General features: G+C 35.8%; 1 protein-coding gene across 1 annotated transcript in view; it reads right to left on the reverse strand.

Moving 5' to 3' along the window:
* Positions 1-22,614, reverse strand: part of SCFD2 (sec1 family domain containing 2) — a 383,959-nt gene that overhangs the window by 291,575 nt on the left and 69,770 nt on the right. The window contains exon 5 of the mRNA XM_051966662.1: positions 18,127-18,302. Within this exon, the coding sequence (XP_051822622.1) occupies positions 18,127-18,302 (176 nt within the window). The remainder of the gene's footprint in view (positions 1-18,126; positions 18,303-22,614) is intronic.

The raw sequence follows: 22,614 nt of genomic DNA on the forward strand, positions 1-22,614 counted from the left end.
ATGTGGCCCTCTTCAACAATGAGATGATTCAGATCAATTCCAATAATCTTGTGATAAAGAGAGCCGTCTACAGCCAGAGAGAGGAATGTGGGGACTGAGTGGGGATCACATCATAGCATTTTCTCTTCTTTTGTTCTTGAGTGGAATTTTATTTTCCTTCTCATTTTTTTTTTCCTTTTTGATCTGATCCTTCTTGGGCAGCAAGATAATTGTATAAATATATATGCCTATATTCGATTTACATATATTTTTACCATGTTTAACATATATTGGATTACTTGCCATTTAGGACAGGGGGTGGGAGAAAGGGAAGGAGATTGGAACACAAGGTTTTGCAAGAATCAATGATGAAAAATTATCCTTGCATAATATTTGAAAATAAAAATCTTCAAGAAAAAAAAAAGACTGAATGAGCACTAGGGTATTTTTTACATCAAACTCTGTATTTTTACCCTTTGACAATTTCAAATTAAAGTGAAGTTCAAATAAAAAAGAAAGATTATGACATAATTCTCACCTTCAAAGAGTTTATACTTTAGTTGAAAGATATAACATACAATGAAATAATTAAAGAACAGTTACAGATGTGGGGTAGTACTGGTAGCGATGGGATTTGTTACAAAAGGAAAAACAGCAGAGGTTAGTATGTGAAGTGAGACACAAACTAAGCCTGAAGAATTGATAAGATGACCAGTTGCTGATATGTTCATAAAAGAGGAAAATAATTGGCAAGCAGGGTCCAATAATGTGTTCAGAGGCTCATTGTGGAGATCTTTTGGCACAAAAGGATCTGAAATTCAACAACCAAAGCAAATCTTGAACAAGGTTGCCAGCAAGATTCATAGGGAACTCTCCCTCCCAAAACATTTGATAATCATTTATTAAATGTGATGCACTCTGCCAGGTGTTGGGAGAGGTACAAAGATAAATGTGACATGGTCTGTGCCTTCATGGAACTTAAGGCAGATACCAAATACCTCCCTTCCTTCCCCCCTACATAGGCACACTCTCTACCTCTCTGATCCATGTCATAACTATAGAGGAGAGGCTCCTTATCATTAGTCCTATGAAGTCTACAAAAGGAAAGAGCTCTTTTAGATTTGATTTTTCTTGTGCAGCATGATTAGTGTGGAAATATGTACAGAAGCATACCCTTTGATCCAGCAGTGTTTCTACTGGGCTTATAGCTCAAAGAGATACTAAAGAAGGGAAAGGGATCTGTATGTGCCAAAATGTTTGTGGCAGCCCTGTTTGTAGTGGCTAGAAGCTGGAAAATGAATGGATGCCCATCCATTGGAGAATGGCTGGGTAAATTGTGGTATATGAATGTTATGGAATATTATTGCTCTCTAAGGAACGACCAGCAGGATGAATACAGAGAGGACTGGTGAGACTTACATGAACTGATGCTGAGTGAAATGAGCAGAACCAGGAGATCATTATATACCTCAACAATGATACTGTTTGAGGATGTATTCTGATGGAAGTGGATCTCTTCGATAAAGAGAGCTAATTCAGTTTCAGTTGATCAAGGATGGACAGAAGCAGCTACAGCCAAAGAAAGAACACTGGGAAATGAATATAAACTGCTTGCATTTTTGTTTTTCTTCCTGGGTTATTTATACTTTCTGAATCCAATTCTCCCTGTGCAACAAGAGAACTGTTCGGTTCTGCACACATATATTGTATCTAGGATATACTGTAACCTATTTAACATATAAAGGACTACTTGCCATCTGGGGGAGGGGGTAGAGGGAGGGAGGGGAAAAATCGGAACAGAAGTGAGTGCAAGGGATAATGCTGTAAAAAATTACCCTGGCATGGGTTCTGTCAATAAAAAGTTTTAAAAAATAAAAAAATTAAAAATAATAATAATAAAAAAAGAAATAAATACAGAAGAATTGCACGTTTATTTTAGATTACCTGTTGTCTAGGGAAGAGAGTGGGAGGAAGGGAGAACAAATTTGGAACACTAGATTTTTGCAAGGGTAAAATCTATGCATATATTTAGAAAATAAAAAGCTTTAAAAAAATTAAAAATAAAGAAAAAAGGAAAGGGCATAATGGGGGTTGGGTATAATGGGAATCAGACATTTCATGGAGAAACTTGATTCAAGTCTATGGAAGAATAAAAGCTCAAGCTTTCTCTGAGGCCCACTGAAGCTCATAAGTGAATAAATAATTTCATTTCTGCCCCTTTTTAGGAGCCCAGCAACTGTTATAAATGTCACTTTGGCACAAAGACAGATAAAGTACGCAGAGCAGGCTTTGGGACCATAAAGGCACATGCCCCATTGTTTCCCTCTTGGCCTAGGGAAGCCAGAATGACTATGGAAGATTATACCCTTTTTGTCTTAAGAGTAATAATTATTTATGTACAATATTTGATTTTCACAATATCTTAGTGAGATGGCTACTTTAGAAATTATTACCCACATTTCACAGACAAAAGAACCGAGGTTCAGAGAGATAAGCTGACTTTTACTCACGATCTAAAGCTGGGAAGTGGAACTTGAATTCAGGCCTTCTCCGCTGACAAATTTTTCCACTAAAGCATGTTGCCTCACACTATTTTTAAGATTAAAATATCCCATTTGTGTAAGCTTCCATATCCAATGCCTTGGTTCATATTAATTTTATTTTCCTGCAAGACAAAATGCTAGCGACTAAATGGTTAGGCTAACACTCGCTGGCACATCAGCAGGCCACTCTAGGTTCCGCAGGCGACGGCATTCAAAGTGCTGCTTTTCAGAAAGGGAAACCCAGCAAAGGCAAAGGATTACACGCTCTAAATGCTCCACTCCCAGCTCCCTATCGTGCTGGCCTTACGCCTACCTCCTGGAAATCTGGCAATCCACCTTTCCCAGAAAAATAAGGAACAAGAAGTACTGATTCTTTCCTCCTTCCCCTTCCCCTTTAATCCATTTGGCTTTTCCCTTTAATCACTTTAAAATCTGTTACCTCAGTGTGACAAAGGAGAAAGACAGAATTATGGCATGAGGGATTCTGTAGAAGAGCAACCTGGAGACAACGTAATTCTAGAGAAATATACGTTTGGTAAAAGCATACTCAAGAGATAAACTTAAAGAAAAGTACACTTTGATCTTTATTTTATAAACTTAGCAAAACAATACAAACTAAAAAAAAAAATCTTGTAAAAAACTTTCTATTTTGAGAGGTCTTACACTTTTTTCCCCACACTTTTTCTAACATTTTAAGACATAAAAACTGAATAATTGAATATAATTTAAACATTAAATATAAGTATGCTTATATTTAATTTTTAAATTATATTCAATTATATTTATATTTAATATTTAAATTATATTCAAATAGAGTAAATATAAATAAGATCTATAAATGTATATATTGTATATGTATTATGTACCTACCTACATATTTATAGATGTATATGGAATTTAACCATCCTATTAATGTATAACATAAACTATGTAGCATAAACATGATCTACTTACATCCCAGTTTTTGTCCAAAGCCCATGGGATATGGCAAAAGCTGAAGAGAGCTGTTCTCAGCCATCCTTCAGCAAATGAGCCAGGAAAGTATTTTCCCAGCAAGAAGGTAAAGGAATAATGGTGATTTCTGCTAGATTCGTGACCATATGTGTACAGCAGAATGGCATTATAGCATGGGAACAATAGCAATCCAACAAATAACGAGCCTCACCTGAGATAGTAATCTCACGACTAAGTAATCTCATGGAAATGGCACATACAAGAGGAAAGCCCTCTTGCAGAGAGAGAGAAAGTTATGTAATGAACACACAGGAGAAAAACTAGAAAATTGGCATTCCTAGAAAAAGACTCAAACCTTCACTAAAGTTTTGTAGGTCTAAGATATCTCTAAGATAACTCTGATCACTGAGACAGCCTAAGTTCTCAACAGGACCATGAGCCTTGGAGGAATTGATCTCCTAAGCTGGGGAAAAGTAGCAGGATGTGCTCTTCATTGGGAAATGTGACTGATACTATCTTTAAATGCTTTTTAATTTATTTTGTGGCAACGAAGGTATCCAATGGATAGTGTCAGGCCTGGAGCCCGAAATCTGGAATTAAATCTGACCTCAGATATTTATTAGCTGTAGACCCCGGGCAAGTCATCTCTATTTGTCTCAACTTCCTCATCTGTAAAATGGGCATAATAATAACACTTACCTTGCAGGGTTATGAAGATCAAATGAAATTGCTTTCTATGAGGATTAAACTATAGCTTAACACAGTCCCTGGCACATAGTAAGTACTATAAATGTTAGCTATCACCAGCACCACCATCATTATTGTCCCAACAAAGGGTTTTACTGCTTCCTGGCTTTTCAGTCACTGGGTCTCTTAGCATGATGAGCAATGGAATGCTTAGTCCCGATGTAACTTCACAAGTTTCCAGATTCTTAAGAAAGTGAAGCAAAAGAACCAGAAAAAGAAACAACCATTTAGCAAGAGGGGTACAGGAGGCAACACAGGTTCCCTAAGTCAGCCAACAACTTAAGTAATTTTTTTTTGCTAAACATATTATGTCTTGGGTTTTCCAAGATAGTCGCAAATACAGAATCACTGGATTCAGCACCGAAAGGGACTTTTGCCACAAGCTTTGCCTTGCTTTTATCTGTCCAAGAGGAAGTCCTGGCCTCCAGTGCAATCCTTCCATCATGCTCCAGGCTATTCTCTTCAGCTACAACTCTCCTCATTGTCCTTCCACTCCCTCTCCCTGCTATTTATCCAGAGCTCTCTATCTTCTTTTACTCAGAAAGACTCAGTTCCCTCCAGATGATTCAGCCTCTCCAGCTGCCATTTTTAGTAATGACTGGACTTCTGTGCAAACTCTCCCTGGCCCAGATTGTCCCTCCACCATTATCACTCAGCAATCTCTCCTTTGAGGTTTTTTTTTTTTGTTTGTTTGTTTGTTTTTTTTGGATACATATTTATCACTCAATCAATATTCTGCTGGAGGCTGTCTTATGATCTCCAGGATACCATTCTTCTTTCTTCTCTGGTTCAATCTTTCTTCCCCAATTTCTCTCTTTATACTAAGGGAATTCAGCATATATACTGATACTCTTTCAAAGACTCTATTTTCTCAACTTATTCATTAACCCATTCCTCTGCCCCACCACAGGTCCACATAAAGATTACTGTCATATCTTTAATTTTGCTGTCTCCCACAAATGTGCCAGAGAGCTCTTTAATACTCAACTCTAATACCTTTTTCCCTCTTTTTTTATTTTTTAAATAGTATTTTATTTTTCCAATTACATATAAAGATAATTTTCAACATGCATTTTTGTAATACTTTGAGTTCTAAATTTTTTCTCTCTTCCCCTTATATCTCCCCCTTCCCCAAGTGATCTGATATACATGTTATACATATACAATGATTTTAAATATATTTCCACATTAATCATGTTGTAAAAGAAAAAAAAAAACAAAAGAAAAAAAAAACACCAGAAAGAAAAAGCAAACAAGTCTTCAAAAGGTAAAAAAATAATATGCTTTGCTTTGCTTTGCATTCAGTCTCCATAGTTCTTTCTCTGGATATGAATGGCATTTTCCAACCCAAGTCTACTGAAATTGTCTTGAATCACCTCATTGTTTAAAAGAGCCAAGTCCAAAACAGCTGACCATCACATAATCTTGTTACTATCTACAACATTCTCCTGGTTCTGCTCAGTTCACTCGGCATCAGTTCATGTAGATATTTCCAGGCTTTTCTGAAATCAGTCTGCTCATCTTATAGAACAATATTCTATTATGTCTAGTGCTTTTTCTTGAACCTCATTCTTCCGGATTTCTCTGCAGCCTCTGACACCAACTGATCATCCTCTTCTCCTGGACACTTGCTTCTTTCTAGGTTGTCATTATACTACTGTCCTTTGATTCTCCTCCTATTTCTCTGATTGTTCCTTCTCAATTTCCTTTGCTGGATCTCCATCCTGGGCAGATCCCTTAACCATGGAGTATCTCACTAGGCTCTATTTTCTGCCCTCTTGTTCCTCTACACAGTTTTTCTGGGTGATTTCATCAGGTCCTATGGATTCAATTATCACTTCCAGGAAGATGATTATCACATCTATTAGTCCAACCCTAATCAGAAGGGATAAGACTCTATGATGGGAAAAAAGAAATGAATTAGCAAGGGTTTCATGTAGAAAATGGCACTAAATATGAATTTTGAAGGAAACTAAGAGTTCAAAAAGGCAAAAAGGAAGAGGGAGTGAATTCTAGACAAATTGTGCCAAAAGGGGAGGCAGAGTCTTGTAAGAGGGATAATGTGACATTTTAGAGTGTGTTTAAGAAAATAATATATCACATCCATTAGAAAGGCAGCACGAGGACAGGTAAAGGCTTTAAAATAGCAAAATCTACATCTGTATTGGCAAAGTAACTTACTTCTCTTAATTTATCACTGGCTAAAAGCACAAACTCCTCATACCTCTCTAACTGTTAGAGAAAACAAAGAGACTACTTCATTGCCTTGACATTCTGAACTGTGGAACAGGGTTGCTGTTCTATATTTTTTTGTGTGTAGACTCTTATTAAGGTATTGGCTGCCAGTATTTGTGACATTGACAAATCCTCTTAAGATTCTTTTCTGAATTGATTATGAATGTGTCCTTTACTTTGAAGAATGAATTTACAAGTCAAATCAAATCAAGTAAACAAACATTTATTAAATGCCCACTGGGTTCCAGTTCTAAGCTCAGAAGATACAAAGAAAGATAAAAATAGTCCCTTAAAGAACTTGGCCCTCAAGGAGTTTCCAAACCAGTGAAAAATTGTATACTAAAGATGTAACCTTAAAAGACACATACAAATCTTAACATGTACTCTGGAAGTTGCCATTTAAAGAATCTGATGGTGAATCTTTTAGGGTAAAGCACTTTTTGGGTAATGTATCTGCTTTGTAAATTAGGATTTTCATTTAGAGAGTGTTCTTACAGAGTTAAAGCCAATCCACATTTTAGGGAAGAAACTATTCTCTCCTCGTCCAGATTTAAAGAAAAGAGACATTCAAAAGCATATCCCAAGAAATTACTCCAATTTAAGAGCAATTATCTGAAATAACTATCCTGAAGAGAATGAAAACATCATCACATTGTTCTTCCTTGGGGGAAGAAATTTTATATGAACAGAAAAGTGTTTCATGGTTAGGTTACTTTATATCTGCCTATTTGTAAGACATGCAAAAATAAGATGTGATACTATGTACTTACGAGTTATATCTGGCAACACTTCTGGTCAGCTTCCCTATGTCAGCTCCCAAACTTGTGCATGGTTCTTTTTTTTTCCAGGTCAGAACACCTGAATGGTGCAATCAAACCATTCTTTCGCACTTTCCATAAAGACTGAGCCATCTATCAAACCCATGGAAATTTTTACTTTATCCTGAGCCTGATATCTACAAGGTAGCAATCTAGGCAAGAACTATGCCTTTTGATATTTCAAAATGCTCAATGCAATTTTCAGTCAAAATGAGAAAGCAAAGAACCTCATTTGAGAATAAATGTCAATCAATTTCATTATCTTCAGGGAACATTTACCAATCCTCTCACCTCCCTGCAACTCATTACAAAGCTTTTTATTTGGTTGTCCTCTTAATAAATCCTTTTCTTGAAAATGAATAACTGACTTAATTTGCAAAGAAGTAATAGGTAAGCAAATGATTAGAGACCTCATATGTGCTCTCTGTCTCCTGAAATTACTTTCTAGATATTTTGTACTTAATTATCTTGTTCTTTTCTTCCCATTCCCACATTCTCCTGCCCATTAAAATGTATCTCTTTATCCCAGGGGGTATTTACTTTTATTATTTATTATATTTATTATACATCATAGGGACTTAATAAATTGAATCAACAGATATTTTACTGAATTAGGTGGTATAGAGGATGGAGTGCTAAGTCTGGAATCAGGAAGACTCACCTTCATGAGTTCAAATCTGAGCTCAGACACTTACTAGCGGTGTGATTTTGGGCAAGTCACTTAACCCTGTTTGTCATCAATAAAACGAGCTGAAGAAGAAAATGGCAAGTTACTCAGTATCTCAGCCAAGAAAATTCCAAATGAGGTTACAAAGAATCAGAAATGACTAAAAAATGAATGACAACCACAACCACTGGATAATCACACAATTTTGCAACAACTACTAATAAATCTCACAAGCCAGTTATTTTTGTCTACATAACACTAGCACGAAACTGAAACACAAGCTATAAAGCATCAGAAACTTGCTAAGCCTTTAACCTTGATGAGATAATTGTTTACTTTCTTTCAAATCAAGCCCTTCATGGCAATTTTAAAAGTTTCATTATTTTATTACATATTTTTATCTTAGTACAAACAAGGATCACAACAAATCTGCTTCATTTGGGCGCATGGAATTAGGCCACATGGAAGGTAAGGGAAGTACTCTTTTAAGAAAGGAGCTTTTCTCTTTTGGCCAATAAAGTTACAGCAGATTTAAAGATCAGAGATGTAGCACTTGAAGCAATCTCAGGGCCACCTGAGAGGTGAAGTGGGTTGCATCAGGTTACACAGGTAGAATCAAAGGTGAAATTTAAACCCAGATCCTCTGATTTCAGAAACAGCCTCTTCCCACTGTACCATGCTCACTTCTAGGTAAATGTAATTAAGCAACTGTCTCCGAGGAAGATCAGGTAAACCTTCTTTCCCTGAATGAAGACATATCCTAGTCCTCCCACCACTCCTGCTGGTGTTTCCTATACCCCTTATGGTCTTGGATTTATGGTGTATACACTTACACATAGATGTTTTTTCTCTCCCCCAATACAGAGCAAAAGCTGCTTCATTTTTGTCCTTGTATTCCCAGTACTGAGTATATAGCAAATGGTTAATAAATTCCTTATGGTTGGTTGATTAATTCCATCACTAAACAGCAGTGGATTGAAGATATAGGGAGGAGAGAGTTAAGCTCACTTTAACTTAGTAGAACTTTAAATTAATAGAGCACATGTACAAAAATGCTACTGGCTCCAACAGAACTCAAGAGAAGGGAAACTTCTAAAGTTTCTCTATCAGGCATCTGAATGTAGGAACAGACCTTCCTCACTTAAATCCAACTCACTTGCATGCAAACATTTGCTTGTTTTTTGGTTTGGGTTTGTTTGTTTTTATGGCTAGCTGATAATGATGCTTTGCCTCAATTACTACCTAGCTTTATAGCCTTACAGACATGTAAAAACATACATATGTGTGTATATGTATACACACACATACATACATATGTCCCATATACGTCAAAACGTTTACAGCAGCACTTTTACAGCAGTTTTTACTAAAGTGGAAGCAAAGTAGATGACCCCTGATTGGGGAATATCTAAACAAATTATAGTGCATAAATGTGATGGAATATTATTGGGTTGTAAGAGATGAATATGATGATTACAGTAAAGCATATGGTGAAAAACTTATGTGAAGTGATGCAGAATAAAGTAAGGAGAAACAAGAAAACAATATACACAATGAATGTGGCAATGTAAACAGAAAAAGCAACCACAAACCAATCAAAATGAAATATTCGGAAATTAAAAAGAGCAAACATGGTCCCCAAAAAGAAATATGAGAAGATATCCCACCCTATTCTCCTCTCAGAGGTGGGAGATGCACAAGTTTGCAACAATATGTATATATACATGTATGCATGAATAATTATCTATATATATATCTATATATACATATACACATATACATATGTGTGTGTTTATTTTTCAACTTTTTTGATGTGTCAATCAGTTACATTGATTTTTTTCCTCTTTTTCTTTAAAAATATTATTTGTCATATAGTATGACTTTCTGGGAAGGGAAGGGAAGGAATAATGGCCCCAAAAATTAATGATAAAAAAATTAAATAAAATTCATTTTTAAAAAGTTTAAGATACTTAACAGATACAAATATTTCAATATAAGAAGAAAAATTAGAAGAGAATTGTATTGTGAACAAAATATGTTTAGGCATTCCCCAGTATTACATGTAATTTGTAACACCTATGATAAACCGAATGTATTGAAAAATTGTCTTGTATAGACTTTTCTTAATTTGTTTTATTTTGTGCATTTTAAACCATTTTAAATATGTGCTTAAAAATTATTTTACATCTCTATCACTAGTTACTAATTCATTCCCCTCTGCCTGCAAAAGGAGCCTTCCTGTGGAACAAATAAGTAATTTCAAGCAAAATTAATCAATATATCAGCCACTTCTGAAAATTTATGTCTCATTTTATACCTGTAATCCACCACTTCTTTGTCAAGAGGTAGATAGCATGGTTTGGTGTGAATCTTTTGAAGCCATGCTTGCTTTGATCAGAGTTCCGAAACTGTTAACTTTTACAAAATTGTAGAGCAGAGAATAGAGGGCCAGACCTGGAGTCACCAAGACTCATCTTCTTGAATTCAAATCTCACCTCTATACTAGCTGAATGACCCTAGACAGGTCATTTAATCCTGTTTGCCCCAGTTTCCTCATCTGTAAAATGACCTCAAGAAGGAAATGGCAAACTATTCCAGTATCCTTGCCAAGAAGACCCCAAATGGGGTCTTAAAGAATCAGATGTGACTGAAAAATTTATGAACATAATTATGAAACTGCATATAAATTGCTCTCTTAATTTAACTCACTTCATTCTGAATCAGTTCATATAAGCTTCCCCAAGTTGTTCCCCAACCCCAAATCCACTGTGTTCATCATTTCTTACTGCACAAAAGGGACAGAGATAGAGAAGTGGAACTGGATCATTTTCATTGATCTAGGGAATCCCCAAATGAGGAGACTATCTTTATTAAGGTAGGTCACCAAGTGCCCTGCAACTTAAAGAGTTATTTGAAAATTTTAGTGACTTGTCCAAGGATATATAATCACTATGCCTCAGAGATTGGATCCAAACCAGGATTTCACAGCTGCAAGACTAACTCTCCATCCATTATACCCTGCCACCTATCTTGCACAATAACATTCCATTACTCAAATGTCAGAATATGTTTAGCCATTCCCCAATTGATGGGTACCCACAATGTTTCCAGTCCTTTGCAATGGAAAGAAGTGCTGCTATAAATATTATCAAGCTTATAGGTCCTTTTTCTCTGTGCCTTTGAAATTTGGGGAATATATACCTCAGAGAGGGATCGGCAGGTCAAAAAGTCTGCAAAATTTAATAACATTAGGGGTATAGTTCTAAATTGTTTTCCATAATGGTTGAAACAATTCACAACTCCATGGGATATTTTTTCTCACTCTCTTTACTCTGGTAGATTTCACTCTGTTTTCCAAATGACAAGCTCTTTATAAACTTAAGCCATCTCTAGGAACTAACTCTTTGCCAAGAAAGAAGTGGGGAGGTGTGATGTTCATTCTCCCAGTAAAGTTGAATCCAACTTGGCTGCAAACATGTCATTATACAAATACAGCCTCCATGGCTATCAGCTGTCTGAAACACATTTAAAGGCTTTTATGGCCTCAAACAACCAAGAGACTGAAAAAGTAAAACTGGCTTGCTACAGAGCAAACAGACATGGTGCTATTTAACCTACCATAAAAAAAAAAAAAATCTCAGTCAATGCATCATATAGCTTAATCTGGGCCATTAACACTATAATGCACATTTTTCATTTCAAAGATGGTAAAAGGTAGAAGTAGAGGCAGTAATTTTTTCTGACTCTTTTGGTTGAGTTTACAGCTCACCTTAAGGTTATTGTAAAGTGTTTTCTTAGTTGGATTTTTGGAGACTTACTATAAATTTATCCTACAGCAATAATTAAAGATGGATAAAACACACTACATTTTTAAAAAGTATAAAGCAGCTGTTTTTCTTCCCCATATAGCCTGTAGTAACTTTACAACTACAATAAATTCTTGCTAATAAATTTTTTTCTCTGTGATGACTAACATAAAAACATTAGCTATATATTAAATAAGAGAATGAGGTTTTTTAGTAAGAAAAATATCAGAATTCTAGACAAGTATGAAGGACGGAATAAATATGCTTAGGTAACAGTTGTCCCTTCTTCCAATAATAACTTAAAGTCAGGAAAATAAAAACTAAGTATGAGTTTGGGCTCTAAATCCTTGACACTTCTGATATTATATTTACTATTCATAATGTTTTGGGTCCAGGCAAAGGAGTTTTTATTTTCATCAATTCTCTACCAGATTAAGTATATTAGCATTTATGAAAAACAAAAGTATGCAAAACTTATTTTATTAAATATTTCTGTCTATTGTGATGTGAAATTTTCTAAATTTTAAGTGAAAACTAAAATCAGGAATTATTGTTATGTTTTATTTTTTCCCTACATCAAGTGACATGAAAAAGTTGGTAGAATCCTTTTGAAAAGAGATTAGATAACCTACAATCAAGGTTATGAAAAGAATCATCCCCTTGATCCAATTATTTTATTCTTGGTAATATTCTCTGGAAATTATGCAAACAAAAAGAGAGCAGAGTATTCCAAAGTTCTCGTGATGGCATTCTCTGAAATTGCAAAAAGCTGGGGGAGCAACCTAAATGAATAACAACAGGGAGAATGAATGATTAAATGGGACACTGATATATTTGCTGGAATGTGAGTCAAATTAAAATGAGTGTCCATTTCTGACCAATCCATTCTCACCGAGTTGAGTAGCTAGGAGATGAGACCTTAAACATTTACAATCTATTTAAATTGGCAGCAGTGGAATTCTAAACAATAATAATAATTAATAAATAAAAAGGTAGAAAGGAAGGAAGGGAGGCAGGAAAAAAGAAAAGATTTGCCTGTGAGACAACATTGAAGTTATGGTAATTGAAGTCTGAAATTCAAGCATTGCTGAACATCAGGGCTGAAAACTAAGAAACCACTGAGGCTCAAAATGACTGTCTCAGGAACATACAACTGCTTGGAAAATATCTAGCTTTAGAATCCTGGTCTCCTGATTGTTGTTCTACCATTCTCAAAAATAATGGGATAAGAGCAACTTTTAGACTCAGAAAAATTAATGCCCCCCTCAAAGGGCTGAAAATTTCTTTTCAATTATGATAAAGCCTTTGTGGAAAAACTACAAGCTATTCTCGTTCCCAAAATAGACTTAACTATTTTGTTTTCAGACAAGAGTCTGTAGAAGAGACAGCTGACCATGGATTATACCTTGGCATTCAAAATTAATGGTTATGTGGGCACTGAAGAAAATCAGTATGTTCATAAACAAAGGTCAGAGAGAATAACTAGCTTCGAAATTTGCCTTGGCTCCACAAATGACTCATGAAGACACGGGAACAATTGAGAACATAGTGCTATCCCGAGTAGGGCACAATTATAATGAAAGACAGGTCTCAAATCATTTAAATGGCTACTTGTCATAGTTGCCGTGTTCTTTTCTCCCCTTTTTCTCCTTGCCATGAGCACTAGGGCTCAGGCAGCCTAAGGTGGTATATTATGAGCGAAGGAGACAGTCCCTCAAATGAATCATATGCACAGGCAGAGACAGGTCTATGGCTTCAAGTCATCTTCTTAGCATTTCCAGGGATTCAGAGAAGTGTTCAAGTGATATAAGAACCTTGGAGGAAATCCCTCTGTGTGTATTTGCTTCCACATGTTCTGTCCGTGATGTTACAGAATAAAGGGCCTTTGGAAACCACCAAATCCAATACATGTAGGAGCAAGAATTCCTTACTGAGAACCCCAATAACAAGTCATTTTGATTTTGCAGGACATCTACTCAGGGAAAACTCACTAACTCCTAAGGAAGGATATTCCACTTTCAGATAGCTAATTAAAGGAAGTTGATTTTTCCCCTTCCTTTATCAGACCTAAAACTACCTCCCTTCAACTTCTTTCCACAGACCCAAGTTTTGCCATATGGGACCAAAGAGGACATTTCAAATTCTTCTTCCATAGAGCCCTTCAAACATTTGAAAACAGCTATGATAAACCCAATTCCTTCATGATAAGGGATGACATTGTGATATGATGGAAAAAATACTGGACAAAGTGAAGAGAAACTTAAGTTTAAATATGGCCTTGGACCTTTACTAGCTGGGGGTCTTGGGTGAATCATGTCTCCTTTCTCAGTCACAGTCAAATTCAATTGTAAATCTAATATAATGATATCACCTACTGTCATAGGATTGGTGTGAGGTTCAAGTGACATAACATGTAATGTCTTGCAAACTGATGTCAACTGCTATTTGCTATCATCACCTCAAGTTTCTTCACCTTTCTAAAAACTTTTCTCTGAATGCCTCCAGTTTATGAGTTTCCTCCCTAAAATTTAGTACCTAAAATGGAATAGAAAATTCCAGATGAGATCTGACCAGAGCAGAATGCAGTAAGGCTATTGCACCCCTCAGTTTGGAGATCACATCTCTCTTAATTAGACATTCTAAGATTAAGCTGGCTGTTTTGGTCACTCTTATCACATTCTTAACTCATCTTGAGCTTGCAGTTAGTCCACTAAAACTACAAATCTTCTCATACAAATTACTCTCTAGCCATGTCTCCTCCAACTTGTATCTGAAAGATTGACTTTTTTTTAAGTTACCAAAACAATGGCCCAAACAGACATCAGAACCCTGTATTCCTGGGACTTCATGATAGACTGATTATAAAAGGACAAGGCCTTGGGATAATAAAACTGGCAAAGAAGAATACATATGACCTAAAGATGGAAGCTGTCTTAGATGTCTCATTCTCTATAATGACTGAGTTAGTACAAGTCCATTCCAGATGTTCACATAATTTTAGTCCAGATCCCAGAGATCCAAACCTCTGTCTTGAGATTTACTATGATAGTCAGTTCCCCCATGTTTGTTTTTTAATTAAATATTTTATTTTCCACCCAATTACATGTAAAAGCAATTTTAAAATTCATTTTTTAAAAATTTGAATTCTAACTTCTTTCCTTTTATGGATTATACATGTGCAATCGTGCAAAACATATTTTTCTATCAGTTACGTTGTGAAACAAAACACAAAACAAAAAAAAAAAAATGCAAACCCATGGAAAAAATAAAATGAAAAATAGTGCGCTTTGATCTGTACTCAGACTCCATCAATGCTTTCTCTGGAGATGGAAGCAATTTTTATCATAAGTTATTCTGAATTATCTTGGATTATTGTATTGCTGAAAATAGCTGTCATTCACAGTTGTTCATAATATAATGAACATAGTATGTGAACAATCGTTCATACTGTAATATTGCTGTCAGTGTGTACAATGTTCTCCTGATTCTATTCACTTTACTTTGCATCCAGTTTATGGAATTCTTTTCAGGTTTCTTTGAAATCATTTTGCTCATCATTTCCGGTATTACACCAAAATCACATACCACAGCCTGTTCAGCCATTCCCCAACTGATGGGCATCCCCTCAATTTCCAATTCTTTGCCACCACAAAGAGTAGCTTCAAATATTTTTGTACATACAGTCCCTCTTCTTTTTCCTTTTTCTAATCTCTGGAATACAGAACTAGTAGTTGTATTGTGGCAGTTTGATAATTCTTTGAGTATAAGAGTATTTTATGGTCCCAATTTTTCTACAACCTTTCCAACATCTGTCATTTTCCTTGTCTATCATACTAACCAAGCTCAGAGGTGTGAGGTGGTACCTTATACTTGTTTTAAAGTGCACAGCTCTAGTCAATAGTGACTTAGAATATTTTTTTACATGGCTATAGATAGCTTTGATTTCTCCATGCAATTGCACATTCACATCTTTTGACCAGTTATCAAATGGGGAATGATTTGTATTCTTATTAATTTGACTTAGTTCTTTATATATTTGAGAAATGAGGCAAAACTTGCTTTAAATTTTTTTCAGCTAAGATTATTATGTATTCCTGGCATGAGTTCTGTCAATAAAAAGTTATTATAAAAAAAATTATTATGTATTTCCCTCCCTATTTTCTCTCCTTTCACCTTGTCTTTTCTCAAAAGCATTTCATTTTTAACTACTGTCTCCTCCAATCCACTTTCCCTTCTATCAACCCTTCCTTATTTCTTTTATCCTTTTCTTCTCCTACTTTCCTGCAAGGGAAACATAGTTTTCTATACCCAACTCAGTATGTATGTCATACCCTCTCTGATCCAATTCTGATGAGAGTAAGGTTCAAGTGTTGTCTGCCATCAAACCTACTTTCCCTTCACTAGAAAAGCTCTTTCATACCTCTTTTATATGAGATAATTTACCCCCTTCTCTCCCTTCCCCCTTCTTCCTCCATGTTTAGAGAATCAAACACTAAATCAACTTCAACCTCCACCACCACAAGACTTTGAAATCCAGAGGCAAAAACCAGCTAGTATATTCAGCTAGCAAATTTAAACCTACTGACCCCCTAATTTCAGAAATCCAGATTTGTGATCTACTGAAACAAAAGCCCTCTTTGACTGATAGTTCTCCCCACACTCCTGTCTCCATTCAAGTTAATCCTAACTGTCTCCTTCCTCCCCTAACATTTCATTGAGACCTCTAAAATCCCATTCTATTGCATATAACTTGCCTGAATCCTTTGCTTCTCTTTTTCACACACTTTCCCTCTTTTTTGAACATGAAAAATCTGGCTTTCTTCATAAGACTGTATATCTTTTCACCCAGACTCCCAGAATTAGTTCTGGCTAATCCTTTCCTCATGTCATTGACATGTTGGACCAAGCATACTAACTTCTCTCTCGAGAACCTTTCTTTGCGGTTATCATTCTGCAATGTCTCCTTTGAAGCTCATTCCATTCATCTGTATGATCAGTTAAAATCACTGTTATCTTCCAGTCGCAAGGTCAATGTTTTGTGTTTTCTGTAGTTCAGTATTTAGCTCACAGGCTCCTTTTTCAGCCCCAACCCGTGACTTTAAACTGGATATCCAATACACACAATGAGATTCCCTCAAACATGGTAACTTTTTCTTTTAGCAAAACCTAATCTTAGTTGTCACTATCACCCAAAATTGTGCTGCTGCCATGATTCTGAAGTCTGAAATTTCCATCTCTGATCTTTAACTTTCTAATTCTTTTAAACCTATTCTATCAAATAAACACATACCATTAGTCTTTCTCCTTAGATCAATAGAACCCAGAGTCCTCCCTAACCTACTCCATTCTTCCATGCCATCACTCCTTCTCTGGGATCATTTTCCTCTTGCTCCTAGAGTTGAGCTGTTCAACCATATTTTGCTCTCTGCTATTCGCTTCCTTGTTCCTTTGTCTTACCATCATTCACAATCCTCCAGGTAACTATAACTTTATCTCCTCTGCTCCCTTTCTGATGAATCTGAATGATACTAAAGGAAGAAATCCCAAAGTGTCAGCTAAGTCTACCACAGATCATACAATCTAATTTCAACTGGACCCTCATGATTAGATGTAAAACTTTTCTTTGACTTAATTTCTTTTTTGCTTCTTTTAGTGGCTAAGAATAGTTTTAGAGAAAACTTCTCTTCTTTCTTCAAGCCCTCAATACTTCCTCTAAATCCATCTCTTGTATCAATTGTGATTGCTTCCCGATTTGGTAAGAAAACAGAGACTATCTGCCACGAGCATCTTTTGTCCCCTACTCCATACATCAAAACTCTACTACATCTTTACCTACAAAAATGCATGGCATGTGTATACAAGAAATATGTACCTAAGAAGGAGATATGAAATATAGTTGGATGCCAGTGATGATTTTCCATATTCAATATGTCAAAAAGACAAAAAAGATAAAGAAACAAAATTTCCACTTGAACTTTTATGTTTTTTCTTTTTTGTTGGGAAGTAGGAGAAGAGAAAAGATGAGAACTATGGGATATGGGGAGAAAGTAATTTAGAGAAAAAACTTTTAGAGGCATCTAGGAGGCACAATTGATAGAGCACTGGCCCTGACGTCAAGAGGATCTGAGTTCAAATCAGTCTCAGGTACTTGACACTTACTAGCTGGGTGAGCCTGGTCAAGTCATTTAACCCCAATTGCTTTATGCCTTCCCCCCAAAAAAAGCCTACATGACAAAAAAATTTAAAAGCTTTTAAATGACAATAATAATAAAACCCCCAAAGTAACCTGTGATATTTTATTTTTAAAACATGAACCTTAGAAAATTATTTCAAAATCTCAATTGCTAATATTCTGATAAACTCAAGTAGCATTTTACCTGGAGAAGCAATCTTTCAAAAGCCAGAAAGTTGTCCCACTTGGCAGACAGGGGATGTTTCAAAGTCTGGACTGCAGCCAGCCCAAGCTGCAAAAGACCACAGTGACTTTCCAAAGCTTTGAAGTTTTTCTTGAAAAGCTGGATATAAGAGGTAAGCTGCCCAGGAGTAACTCGTCCTGTCGGTGAGAAAAAAAAAAAAAAAAGTTTTCTCAATGTACTCTTCCTTAGTGATCCAGTCAAAATCTTGAGTGACTTTGCAATAAATTAATAATACTTCCAACAATCATGTAAATAACATTTCATGGTCAATGTACTTTCTCCATAATGTAGCAATGGGATAGGCAGGTCAAACACACAACAGAAGGGACAATCCTTGGTCAGTCTCATTCCTGCATAAGACATTCACAGAACTGATGCAGAGTAAAGTAAGGAAAACCAGAAGAACACTATACAAATGACAACAATAACATTAAAAAAAAAACAAAAACAAAAACAAAAACATGGAGACTGACCTTGAAAGAGATGCAAGGACTTACATTTAGTCTAGAGGCCAGATGACTAGAGAAGCCCAGAGTGACAGACTTGGGCATGAATGTCTGTTATATTGGTCAGTTTTACTTCACTCTTCTTTGCTAGAAAAAAGGGTTAGGAATTTGAGGGGGAAGGATGGTAGGATGTAATTCTAATATAATTATAAATTATTATAAAAACATAAACATTTCTTTGAAAGAACTCTTCCTATGAAATCAAAAGAGATTTTGATAATGAAAGAAGTTTCATTTTGCAACAAGATTTCACATTTACAATTGTACTTTAGGGTTCATAAAGAACCATAAAAAGAAAAGGGCTTTCCTTAAAACAAAGCTGTGGTAATACAATTACCATTTTGCAGGTAAGAAAACTGAGACCCAAAAAAATGAAGTGATTTTCCCTTGCTCAAGCAACTAGAAAGTGGCAGAACTTGTATTGAAACTAGGTTTTCGAACTCAAAGTCAGAAGTCTGATGCTGGAATTCTAAGTACACTTCTTCCTTGGTAGTAAGCAGTTAACAGGTCTGGAATGCTGAAAGATTTCATTGGAAAGAGGGAACAAGAAATGAGGAATCACTAGAAGTGTATCAGCACTGATGACACATCACATTTGGAGCAACAATCATCTGCTTAATATTTATTGAAGGATCCTACAACGTACTGGACACTGTACAGAAAAAAACTATATGGTGTTTATTCCTTCCTTGCCTCCAACTCCATTTAAAACCATCTGCCCGTAACATTCCAGAGGCCTGAGATAGCTTCCCCTCTCTCCATCTGCCAAATTACATTCTTTAAGATGCAACTGCCCAGAAGTAACATTCTCTATAAAATCTCAAATCATTTCACATCTTTGAGGTTCCATGTTCTCATTTGTAAGATGAAGGTTTTGGATGAGGTGACCTTTCAACTCTAAATCCATGATCTCTTTGTCTTAATCTAAATTAAAGAAGCCAGTCAACTCACACCTAGAGGAAGGTAATCAAAGAACCTTTCTCACATACATATACAGGCAGAATTGATTATTCCTTGAAAGTTGATATGGCATAACTAATAAGGAGATAGCCTTGGAGTTAAGATAGTCTAGGTTCAAGACCTGACCACAATATATATTAATTATGTGGCCAAAAGCAGGTCATTTAACTTCTCAGTGTAGTCAGGCAAGTCTTTTAAAGATCCAAGTAAGAAGCAAATTTTCTGATCTTTATTAGTGTAGGGAGTTTCTATATTATTGCAAATGAGTGCAATAATAGTTTTAGTCCATAAGTAAGTAAAAGATAAATAAATTTTAAAGAAACTGGTAATGCTTTGATGCTTTTCATATCACAACCATCCTTGGTCCTTAGAAAGATGACCAAAAGCCCTATTCTCTCCCTCTACAGCTTTAATTAACAAACAACTCTTCAAGTGTGTGGTCAACAGATATATTGACCTCAACATGCTTCCCCCCAAAAAACTCACTAGCTTCCCTCCAAAATCTATCCCATTTCTAATTTCCCAATTTCTATCTTTCTTAGCACTATTTTACCAGTTACCCAAATTCACAACTAGGAATCATCCTCTATTCCACAACCTCCCTCATTCCCCTCATTTTTTTGTTGTTCTGTCATGCCCACTTCTTTTTAATTCTAAGGATATTAGGACATCAGATCCTTCTACCCTCTACCATTTCTCAAAGATTGGCCAAGTTCATGTTCACTGTTTCCATGACACTATCTATACATCTCATCCTCTGCCATCCCCTTTTCCTTTTACCTTAAATCTTTCCCAACTTCAAGGTCTTTTCTTGTCATTATGTTACTAAAGTACTTAAGCTTCCAGTGAATAATCTCAATTAATTTAAGCATTGACTGACTTAATCTCCTCACTGTCCATGGTCTCTCAAAAGTCTTCTCCAGCACTGTCTCTACACATCTTTACATCCAACATTTCTTCTTCATTCACACGGATATTCCATCACTTTTAACTTTGACTACTATAATAGCCTTCTAATTGGTCTCCCTGCCTAAAATTTCTCTTCTCTCTATTCTATCCTAAATACAGCTTCCAAAACAATATCCCTAAATGTCACTTCTCTAATCAAAAAGCTTCACTGGCTCCTTACCTCCTCTAGAGAAAACATAAATTCCCCAGTTTAGTGTTTAAAATTCTTCACAGTCTGGTTCAAACCCATCTTTTCAGAGTGACTGTCCATTACTTCCCTTTATACATTCTATGTTCGGACCAAGCCGGTCTTTTTCCTGTTTCTTATACATGGCATTCCATCTCCCATCTTCATTTCTTTGCAGTGTCTCCTTCGTTTGAAATGTAGTCCTTCTTTCCCTTTATCTCCTAAAATATCAAGCTTTCCTAAGAGCACAGCTCATCCGCCACCTCTTTCAAGAAGGTTTTCATAAGATTTCCTAAGCTTTTTGCTCACTCCCTCTATAACCCCAAGTATTCTGCTATTTACTTTGTATAGGTATATGCTGTTTGATTCCACCAGCACCAGAACCATCTATCTTTCTTTGTGCCCGGCATGTAATCAATGGTTAATAATGCTTACTGGCTGATTGTTTTCCACTATCCCAAGCAGCCTCTCAAAATTCATTTCACTACTAGGATCCAGACTTAGTCAACCCTTTCAGATGTAAGACATATGATCTTAATTAATGAAACAAATGTTTATCTTTCATAACATAAGTCTAAATAGTATCCTCATTAGCAAATCTGGCAATTGTTCACTATTACAATATTCTCTTGCTTGTAGCATCCAAAAAAAAAAAAATACAGAAATCCATATAAAAACACTTATGTAGAAAGGGGGCACTGAAAGCAACACATATTTCCCCTTTTCCATGGATTTATGAACAAATAACTCAAACAGTTATAGGCTACTGGTTTTGTTTTTGTTTTAAGTCAGGATGCATCTATCCTGAATATAAAACACAACGAAAAGACTATTTTCCAAATCAACTAAGTGACAAGATTACAATGTGTCATTAGGATATATAGCCCTTAGTCAAGGGCTTCTAACATTCAGTCTACATCAACTAACAGAACCCCAAGCTTTGAGTATTGAAGAACAGACAGAATTTCCTTTCATGCTTTTTTCCTTCCTCCTTTAAAAATTATCAGGAAGATTTACCTAGTGATTTAAAAACGTGTCAATCCAGACTGGCTTTGAAAGATACTTTGAAAACAATTCCTCTTTTATATTGAGTTTTCACGAGAGTCACTATTTTACTGAGGCAACTGGGAGACACAGTAGATAGACCATCAAGCCTGGAGTCAGGCAAACTTCAATACAAAGATGACCTCAGACACTTTCTTGCTATGTGACCCTGAGCAAGTCAACTGTTTGCCTCAGTTTCCTCATCTGTAAAATGAGCTGGAGAAGGAAACGGCAAACCACTCCAGTATCTTTGTGAAGAAAACCTCAAAGGGGGTCATGAAGAGTTGGACATGATTAAACAACACCATTTCAAAAATGAAAATTTGTAGCAATACAGGAAGCTAAAAAATAAATAAATAAAGCCTTTTGTTACTGTTACTGCTATTGCTGGAAGTCAGTAATGATGGGCAAATAGTTTACAGATTTCAATTTGTAAAAAGTGAATTTCATCATACTTTACTGCTTTTTATAATACTAACAAAAATGAATACAGACACGATGTTGGCTCTATTCATTTACACATCCCATGAGCATGAAGATTGCAGATTTGAGTTGAACTATCTGGTTTTTTGGCATTATTAAATAGAAATATATCTATAGATTTGGGGTGGGGCAGACTCCATTGTAGCAGCCTCAAAATAAAGAGCAGTTTGCCAGTAACATCTGTAATGATTTATTAAAAATGGATTAGACAGAAGAAGGAGCCCATACTTTGAGAATTGCACATGAAATACATTGCTTAGTTATGAAATGGTTTCATGAGAGCTCCACTGAGCAAGAAAACAAACTGGAAGATGTCAGCAA

This window comes from Antechinus flavipes, chromosome 6, assembly GCF_016432865.1.
Source record: "Antechinus flavipes isolate AdamAnt ecotype Samford, QLD, Australia chromosome 6, AdamAnt_v2, whole genome shotgun sequence".
Classification (NCBI taxonomy): domain Eukaryota; kingdom Metazoa; phylum Chordata; class Mammalia; order Dasyuromorphia; family Dasyuridae; genus Antechinus; species Antechinus flavipes.